The sequence below is a fragment of the Pteronotus mesoamericanus genome, unplaced genomic scaffold (genome assembly GCF_021234165.1).
Source record: "Pteronotus mesoamericanus isolate MK-2021 breed Mesoamerican mustached bat unplaced genomic scaffold, CSHL_Meso_final scaffold_232, whole genome shotgun sequence".
NCBI lineage: Eukaryota > Metazoa > Chordata > Mammalia > Chiroptera > Mormoopidae > Pteronotus > Pteronotus mesoamericanus.
The window spans coordinates 24275548-24286102 of NW_026555311.1; the positions used below are offsets into that span (position 1 = coordinate 24275548).

Sequence of the window (10555 nt, forward strand, 5' to 3'; positions counted from 1 at the left end):
GGTGTATATTGGGAGGATGCTCTAACCAACTGAGCTAATTGACTAGTGTGACTTTTGCTACTTTTATATCAACTTTGTAAAAATTACATAAAGTTGATCTTATTAAATGGAGGCAGCCTACAGAGCCTTGAATAGCTGGAGGATTTCTGGCTGAATATCTACCCCAACTGGACTCCTGTTTCCTTGGCTAGGAACTTAGCTCAGCCAGAAACTGTACACTTGATGCTGCAGTTCCTAGGTTGCTTTCTACTAAGTCCAGCACAGTCATTAAAATGGTTATATCTGTTAACTATTAGGCAACTGTGGGAAACCTAATACGAAAAACAATTGACACCACCAAACTCTCGTTATATTCAAGATAAAAGATTTATTAACACAAAAATAATCACAACAAAATGTACACTAATTTGCAAAATGAAAGATTATAGTGACAAAATTTTATATTCTTTCATAATTGTGTAAATGTATTTTGTTTGCTTCTACATAAGTTTTTATTCATAAAAGAATAGCAAACATTAAAATACAGTGTTGGTTTGCATTTCTTATGTGGGAAGAACATAGACTAAACCCTGAAGCTTTTAGTTTACAAAATTATCGTGAAGCCACACATTAACTATTAATCAAAAACATTATCTATTTTCAGATCCATATACATATACATTCACCAACTAAGCTGAGAAATAAGCATTTCATATTCTTTCCCACCCTGCAATAACGTATTTTTTCCTTTTAACTAAAAGCAAGAAATTGTATTTTTTTAATTGACCTCAGATGATGCACTTTCTAATTCATGAGAAATGCGAAATTTCAGGTGTCTATCTTGTTCCTCACTCTTAGGGTCTAACGCAAGCTTGTCTTCATGGCTCTGAAATTCTTGGCTGTGAAATTCTTGGCTGGCTTTGGAATTTTCCTGACTATCTCTCACATCAAAATGCTCATTGCTCTCAGCAATTGCCTTCAGGTTATATACTTTGGCATACTTGCGGCTGTCAGTTTCCACACTGTGGTCACCCAGCAGGCTGGTTTCCTGGCTGTCCTTTCCATGGCTGTCCCAATCAGAAGCGACCTTCAGGCCCTGGGCAACAAGAATGGCTTTGTGTGCATCATCCACGTCATCACTTTCCATATGAGACGTCAGGTCCTCCTCTGTAGCATCAGGATACTGAATCACAGCACAAATGGAGGAAGAATTAAATGATAGCCAGGATTGGAATATTGTAATTCTTTTTTGCTCTGGAAATTTTAGGCCAATTTATACTGAAAACTGTTTAAATTTGGCTGAAGTAAAAAATAATACTAGTATGTTACTTTGTATTTTACCAAGCCCTTTCATATGTCATTTCCTTTAGTATAATAGGTATATCAATTATATATGTGCTGAAACCTATGAGGTAGGTCTCATTATCTCTGTTTTACATAAAAGAAAAGTGAATTGAAGGTTAAAAGCTAAGTGAATGGATATATATCAAATCCAGATCCTTTGGCTGTAGATTCAGTGTAATTTGTAACTGTACCATTCCTCATAGGTATTTAATTTCAAAATATGACCAATATATTGTGAAAATAATTGCTGTTTTCCAAAGTCCCCTTTTAATCTAAAAAAAAAGTGAGTAGAATAAATGTTTAGTAGCCGGGAGGTGGGAAAAAACAGCATTGTGACTGAGATATAAAACTAGAGAGGAATTATGTGGACTTAAACAAATAAAAAAACCACCAAGAGAGAAAGGTTTTGTATTCAATGGTCATAAAGTACTAACAATACTTGCTGAATGAATGAATGAATATGTGAATATGTAGATTTTGGTTCCTAGAGTTGGGCTCTAATCATAACCATCTGGTGTATGTGTTAAAGGATTTACCTGGGCTACAGATCTTTGGAACTTAGATTTTGACCTTGGTCCATAAGCCACACTATCGCCTCGTCCATCATACATATCTCTTGTGGGGATAGCCGGAGTGACAACGGGGGTTCCAGGAAAGTCAGTGGGAAAATCCGTGACCAGTTCATCAGACTCATCAGAATGGTGAGACTCATTGGAATTGTCAGAGTCATCAGTATGATCAGCGTCATCTGAGTCATCTGAGTCGACAGAGTCCTGGCTATCCACATGGTCTTCATCATCATCATCCACATCATCTATGTGCTCAGGGCTTTCATTGGACTTACTTGGGAGGGTCTAAAAATCAAGATGGCCAGAAAAATTGATGTAAGTATTTTTATATTCTGTTAGCCTTTACAGTTCCTTGGTCTTTTACTATCTTTCCTCTAATTAGTTTCAGGATCTTTGCATCTACAACAATGCACTCAATGGCTTTTAAGAGCTAAAGTGAGCATCTTCCAATTTTTCTTTTAACACAAGGGTAAATGGAATTATAATTGAGGTATTTTTCTTGCTTTCCCATAAACAGTTATTTCCCTAGAATTTTTGAGTCGAATATGTGATATAAATATTATTGATTATTTATATTGATTTTTATGGATTGTTTTTCTTATGCACATTAGACATTATTATTCCAAATGCAATAATGCAATAAATACAGATACATAATTGTGAGATTCTCATTACTTAGAAACGAGAATTTGCAGGAGCTCAGAGAATCCATATAATAATAGATACACCAAAACCAAAAAGCACCTCCCTATTAGCATGGTTAATCAAAAGGAGACTGTTATGCATGTGTATAGAGTGCAGCTCAGATCTATCAATTGAATTAACCAGCTAATATATATTAAACTTCCAATTAGCAAATATACTGGGTCATTTATCTAACTTTTCTTGCTAGTGATTCTTAGCATATTTAAACTGAGTCTTAAGGAAAAAAAATTTAACTTATTTCTTTGCTTAGCAAATATATTAATAGTCCTAATAAAAGCCCTGATTAACAGCCTTAGTAATAGTTATGAAATAAACCATTATGTTAGGAAAAAAAATATTCCTAGAGGCAAAATCTTGAGTTTGATAGGTATTAATTAGATGTTTCTCAGACATTAGGTAAGACATCTATAAAATACCTTAAATCAATTGTAAGGGGCTTAGTATTTCAAATAACACACATTAGTAAACATTTCCTGCCTCACTAAACTTATCTAAAGAAGTCTGGTATTTCTTGCATTTAGTAAATACATGATTTTTTTTTTTTTTTTTTTTTTGTTTTATGGGTTTTTTTCTGAGCAAGTTTTAGACTGGCAATTTACTGGAAAATTTCTTAATGGAATTTTATCAGAATTGAGCTCAGGTAAGGTCATTAGGAGAACGAGTGGCTTTTTTGTCTCTCCAAGGCATGTGGGCCTCGGACTCACAGTGAAAACTCACCTCTTGTTTGACGTCATTAGTTTCTTCAGAGGAGACAGCATTCTGAAGAATGAAAGGCACATATCAATGTATATCACACATGCTGCACCTTTTTATTCAAAAGCTAGCCTTTCCCATTCAAAACAGGTCTTATTTTCTAGCCTTTTTGGTGAATGACTTTTAAAGGGGAGAAAATCAACATGTCAGAACAATTGTTGTCCTAAGCTCGCATTTACCAACAGGCATGAAGAATCTACTAAACTAGCCCAAATGGCCTGATTGGTGTCTATTTTGTTGTCATTGTTGTTCTTAATTGCAAGAAATATAATTTTTAAAATTAAAATTTACCTGTGGTGCTAGGAGATTCTGCTTCTGAGATGGGTCAGGCTTTAGCCATGTGGCTACAGCATCTGGATATTTGTAAAGCTACAAAAAAGTTGCATATTTGTCATTATTTTTAAAAAGAAACATAGGGATCTCTAACTGATAAGCTGAAAAGAAAGCTATACTTTACCAAACTGATAAACACAATATGCATGTATATTATTCAACCAGAGCCTTAGACACACCTTTTCTAACATTTTTTTCTTGAAGATTCATTTAATAAACTCTTGCATAGCCATTAATGTGGGCCGGGCACCCTTTAAAAGTGATTTAAATGTACCTATTCATTTAATCTTCTCAACCCCAGATGAGATAGATATCATTACTGTTTCCAGTTTTGCAGATCAGGAGAAAATAAGCTACAGTGACGTTAAGATCCAGTGTGCAAATGGAGACAAACTGGCTTTTCATACTGATTAGAACACTGTACTTTCCTGTTCTAGCTGAAATTTCCTCTCAGATAAATCACAACTAAAGCAGAGTTGCCCTTTATTAGCTTTGATCTTCATTGTTCCCTCTAATATGTGGCTATTTAAATTTAATTAAAATAAAATAAAAACATTTAGTTTCTCTGTTGCACTAGCTACATTTTTAATGTTTAATAGCCTCATGAATCTAGTGGCTATCTTAGTGGGTGGTGCAGAAGTAAAATATTAACATCGTCTCACCAAAGTTCTATTGCTCTAAGTGCCAAAGACATTAGTGGAATGTCCTTTCTTTTGACCAAGTTATTTATTTAGACAATGATTACAATATGCTAGTACAGAGCAGTGGAAATTGCTCTGAATGCATGTCATCTGATGGGCTGTATCACCCGTGGCCAATCACTTTATATCCCTGTCATTGAGAGTGAGAATCCTAAGGGTTCCATAGAATTCCTTCTGCAACCACCGAAGTGGTTGGGGGTTTGGGAGAGAAGAGCAGGGAGAAAACCAAGCATCACTTTGCATTTCCCCACGGCTGGCTATACCCAGAACAGCTTCAGATCGGGCTTCTCTGAAAGTTTTTGCTGAAAGAAGAGTTCCTTGTACAAAAAACTACTGATCTAGGTGAGTTTAAAGTGTCCCTCTTTTTTTCCTTTAAAAAAATATATAAATATTACATAGAAATGTGTTATTTATATTTTATATAGATATCTATTTCCTATGATACATGTAATACGGGTTTAGGAAGAATGCATTTATAGGTTAAATTCATAATTTAAAAAAGTAATGTGAAGAAAATAAAACTAAGCAAAAGAAACAGATTTTAATCCACCCAGTAATCATCACAGTCACAGATGGCCAGCACTCACCTTCAGAGTGTCTTCTCATAGACTTTCCTTATTTCCTATGAGCTCTAAATATCTAGGGTTCTAGAAGGCTGAGTGTTTCACTTCTCTCCTAAATATCATTTAATAACCTATACTTCTATGGCTTCATGTGCCATATTTTTTTAAATTAAAAAGACATTAATTCATACTTCAAATAGTGTGACCTCTCTCTTCTCTGAAAACTTTAATTTTTCTGGCTAATTGTTGTAATTCAATACTTGTGTTCTTAAATCATCTGGAAAACAGGCATACCTATACATACCTACTTGAACACCTAGCCACATGAAACAATATCTCTCTTAGTGTTCTTATTAAGCAATCTAACTACAGTGACTCCAGGCAACTTTATATTGGCCTTCATTCTGTTCCTCTGAATTGACCTCTCTGTCAGTTTTTTGTTCAAGCTCCTCGGGACAATACTCATTTGTTGTTTGGCTGGCACAGTTTTACCTATTGTGGAGGGGCAGAGCCATCTATGGTGCTGGTCAAATAATTATAATAAAGAGTTTGATTTGGTCTTCTGTTTAGTTAGAGAAATGTGATCTAAAGTTAGCTGACAAGCACAGTAGATACAAACAGCATGAATAGACTTTCTTTTTAAAAATGGTCTTCTTAGAAATTATCTTAGGAGATATTGTGAACATTGCAGTCACATAAACTTGTCCAATACATGAGGCCCATTTTAAACTTAGCCTTCCACCAAAAGGAATTTCCTACTTCTAGAACAGTATGTTTACTCATGGAAAGAAAAAGTCACACAACTTCATGGAACTCATTTTACATAAGTGATAATGGCATCGAACATTATTTTAGTATATAAAAAATCTAGTTTGGTGTTTGGGGCATATATTTATTAAAAATTATACTATGCTTGGTACTAGCCTAGATTGAAAGCTGACAGTCAATAATTATAAATTAACAGACTTGACTATGAAAATAAGTAAAATTGCAAGAGATATGTTTGTAGTGCTTCTTGAAGCAGTTGCATAAATAATTCAACTATATGATAAACCTAAAAGATGCTTACCTGTTTTTCCTCAGAGCTGCCAGAGTCAGCATGTTTAACCTTTGAAACAGAAAAAATAAAGATTACAATGTGAATGTGCTCCCAGCACATGGAAGCACACAATTTATTGTTTCTGAGGAATTTTCTTTAAGATTCAGCTGTACTCACTGGAAGGGCATAGGCAATGCCTATGAGGCAGAAGCAAATCACTGCAATTCTCATGGTAGTGATTTTTCCTGCAAAATATTTTGGTATGAATATTTGATCTCTTCACAGGTTAACACAGTGATACTTCATTCTGCTATCACATTTCAAAGTAATCACAAATAAAATTTATTTTTTGTAGAATTTTTTCTACTTCCTAGAGAAAATTTTTCTTTTTAATATTATTCTCCATCTTTCACTATTAGAACAAGGGAGAGAGGAATTTCCCAAGTCTATATGTATTCAGCTTTTACATTTAGAGCTCCAGAGATTACACTTTTATTACCTTATATTGCCAGCTATCTAAACCTGAACACAGACCAACAATAATTTAATTAAAATAATAAGATAGTGTGGTCATATTTACTTTTCAGAGAAGAAAAACACAGAGAGAGAAAATAAAACTATGAAAGAAATGTGCTTTATCCATATTTTAAGCATGTATTTCAAATATAGTTTTTAATGTAAGTTATTAAAAAGGTGCCACACAGGTAATATGAAGCAATTTCTAAAGTTAGTTATTTAAGTTATTCTAGAAATTTGAAACAAAAAAGGAAACATTGAAAACAGTCAACAGCTTTTTTATTTGCAATAATAAGTCTACATAGTGTCATACACTTTTTTGCAGAAAATTTTAACAGCTAAATAGGGAAATAAAAAAAGATTTCAGAAAAAATTTTATTTCCTTGAAAATGGTATAAGTCAAATAATTAAAAATAGCATTATCATTACTTTACATTAATACTAAAGATTCTTTTCCCCCTAAATGCTTCCACAATCATCTATCCATTCAAAATGATATAGGTAAAATCATCTCAAAGGTTCATTGAATTTTACTTTGTTTTTCTAATTGGAAAGAGTAGTTTCACTCCTATGTGGAGGGAGGAGTTTTAAGTTTTATATTGACTGGCTTTCAAAACAGCTGGTCACCTTTCCTACAAGACATCAGCAATATATCTGGCATGCTCATTCAAAAGACTAGCACAATTTAAATCTGATGACCAGCATTACAGTTAAACTCTTCCTTACAGCTTGCCCTTCCCCATGAACCAACACTGAATGCATAGGGCAGCAGCAAGAAAGCAAACTGCAGGCTTACCTTGGTCTGCGGTTGGCTGAGAAGGCTGCCAGTGGCCTGAGGAGAGAGTCCAGTCTCAGATGGTGCTGCACTCCTGTCTCCTCTTCTTGCTGCTGACAACTAGACCTCCCAGAATTTAAGTGCTGCTGCAGACATTCTCCCACCCCCCACCCCGCCCCAACACAGGGAGGCGGAGAGATGTGTCATGAGGTTTTTTGCCACTGTCCGACCCACTTGCTCCCACACTTCCCTCTTTGGTTTTGTGGTTAACACACACACACACACACACACACACACTCCAGAGTTAAAACATCACTTACCTACAATGTCATTAACTGTCATTTTCACTTATGGGAATGACATTCAGCATCATTAAAGAGCACCTTGGAGTCCCACTGAAAAAGGGAGGAAATGACTAGTTCATACAGTGATTTTATAAGTTCTGAATTAGAAGAAAATATATGAATATAAATCAGTCCTAAATAAATTTAAATAGAATGGGTTTTTGTTTCTTGCAGTTTAAAAATGGATTAAGGTAATATATGTAACTAAATTTGCCTCGCAATTATCCTTACTTAAGAGCTACAAGGTTATTGTTCAGGTGTACAAAGAGCTCAGATATCTCCCACCATCCTTTACTACTGAAGCTTGGTTTCGTGATTTCAAGTATGCAGCAGCTTGTCATTTAGACGATGCCATTAGTAACATTAAAATACATGTTCATACCCATTAAGTTGGAATTACAATGACCTTTCAAGGACAGGGATTTTTGTCACACTGTTTGAATTGTGTGGAGGTGATTAATCTGATAACTTGCTATATAAAATAGAATGGCAATTTACTTTAGATGCTCGAGATGAAGAGCTGTTCCTGACTGAGAGCAGTGTGACTGCGTGAGAGTCCTGCTCCCGGAGCCAGAGACCTTTGAGCCCCACTTTGCCACTGAATAGCTGTGTGGCCTTAGTCGCCTTACACCTGTTTCCCCATCTGTCACATGCACTTACTGTTCCCTAGCTCATGGGGGGTTCTGAGAGGTTACAATGAATTAGTATGTAGAAAACAACAATGCTTGTCACATATTATAGGCATATTTTAAGCACTGTGTTAACTGTTACCGAAATTTAGGAGGAGCAAGCCCCCGTGATTTGCAATGTCTTTAGGTGAAATGCGTTATTGAAATGAGACTAGATGTAAGATTTTTCTGTTGTGTACATCAGTAGTATACTTTAGACACTTATAATGAAAAGGATGAGGTTTCTGAATTATCTTTTTCTAGTTTTTCCCTCATAATATATAAAGTCAATGACTTTAGGAAATGTAAAATATGCCTTTAAATTTTTTTAGAGGATTTGAAAGGTGTTTGTATGAAAGAAAATCACAGATGAAATTTGAATATTGGAACAGAAATTAGGGCGAGCAGAGGTCTGAATCCACTTAAAGTATTTAATATTGTCTTGAGGTTATGTACTTAATCTCTTTATTTAGCTTTCTCAGTTGTGAAAGGAGAAAGTACTGTTTATTTACCTCATGTTGCCATTTTAAGATTCCCATGTGAAGTGAGAAATGGCCCCGTTTATTATTAGTTCTATCTAAGGTGTCAGCTTCTATTTACCAAATATTTCTTTTGATATAAATATGGATTAAATAATTTCTTACAGTGGTAGGTAGTATATCTAATCTATAGGCTGTATGTGTGTATGTGTGGGGGGATAGTTCTCTTTTAAATTGGATACATTCCAAATGAATGGATATTATTGATTTGTGGGTTCTAAGCACACGTTTTAATAATTCAGATGGTGGTTATCTCTATAAAATATGACATACAGGTATTAAAGTTGCAAAACAGGCTTCTTATTTTTGCTTTTAAAAACTTTTTCCTCCTCTTTTAACACATTACCCACATAAGTTTGTCATACTGCTGGTTTAGTAGGGGGAAGTTCACAAACTCTAAAAACAACAATATTTCCACAGTATTCACAGCGGTTTACTCTGTGCCCACGGAAATGATTTAATATGAATGTTGAGAGTTATAGGAATAGATTTCGCGGGAGCCCAGCCATCCTAAGAGGAACCATATGACCCACCCCAGGACTCTTCTAGTCATGTCTCCAAAGTGCCACACGATGGCAGCGTTTCTGAAAAGGATTTCAGACCACAATCTGGTCTGCCAGTATCTTTTACGGGCAGGAGAGAACATTCATACTTTTAACGACAGAACTCTAAAACAGTTGAGGGGCCTTCCAATTCTTGGAATGCCAGACGAGCACTTATTTCCCAACAATGACCGTCTACATAGTAACTGGGAACACAGAGGCCAAGAGAACCAAAGCGTCCTTGTTCTGCTCTGCGGTTGCTGTCACTCAGCCATCCCAGGTGGACGCTTTGTCTCCTTCCCTGCTTCCCACACTCACTCAAAAGGTTTCAGATCCCGAGGTCTCACTCAGAGTAAAGGACTATGAATTCATGGTTAAAGAATGTGTCTGGGATGCTTCAGAGATGAGAAGATAAAGTGATTTATAATGGAGGCAGTTCTATAAAGTATGAAATGGAGAGTGTGTCGTTTTGACTTTGAAAAGGTTCATGCTTCTTCCTTTTTATGACAAAACATGCTGCTGACACATTTTTTTTCCTGAGTATGATTTTCCAACTGTCAGAATTAACATTTTAAAAGATTTAACCCAGAGAAGCTTGATCTCTAACATTTCCACATTATTTTCATTCTTGATTAGCCTAATGCTTGGTTGTTAGAATCAAAAGGCCAAAATGATCACCTCTGTAAATCTTGTATGTGGAAAGGAAAAAGTTTAGTTGTTGAGTTGGAATAAAGAGTGGCTTGTGATAATAAAACATAGTACTATAAGCGGCCCTACGGAAACATTTAAGAACATTATATATTTTTTTTAAGAATTACATGAAAATTCCCATATAATAGAAAAATTTAATCATCAAGATGTCACTGTTTTGGTAGAGTTTCTTACTAACTTCTAGCTTATTTAGATACTTACATTTATATCCTACTTAGAAAAGTATAATCAACTACTTCAACTCTTTAGGCTCTGTAAATAATTTTGTTTTTCCCATGAATTAAGGTCAGATAAAAATTTGATATTTGATACCATCACCAACCTGTCAATTATAGCCAATGAGAAGCCACAGTATACATCATTTGCTATCCAGGGGAGAAGGGCACCATTTATTAGAGGGAAGGAAACAAGGGTGAAAGATAAGAGGGTGTTACTTTTAAGCTCATCCATGAAATTAGAACATTTCAGAAATAT

The 10555-nt window shown here is 35.1% G+C and overlaps 1 protein-coding gene across 1 annotated transcript; it reads right to left on the bottom strand.

The window, feature by feature from the left end:
- Positions 1-373: 373 nt before the first annotated feature.
- SPP1 (secreted phosphoprotein 1) lies at positions 374-7393 on the bottom strand. Its single transcript, XM_054591552.1, has 7 exons — positions 7299-7393; positions 6164-6231; positions 6017-6055; positions 3642-3719; positions 3315-3356; positions 1860-2177; positions 374-1162 (listed from the first exon to the last, which is right to left on the bottom strand). The coding sequence occupies exons 2-7, from the start codon at positions 6215-6217 to the stop codon at positions 758-760; spliced, it is 936 nt and encodes a 311-aa protein (XP_054447527.1). The 5' UTR covers positions 6218-6231; positions 7299-7393; the 3' UTR covers positions 374-757.
- Between the last annotated feature and the right edge of the window lie 3162 nt (positions 7394-10555).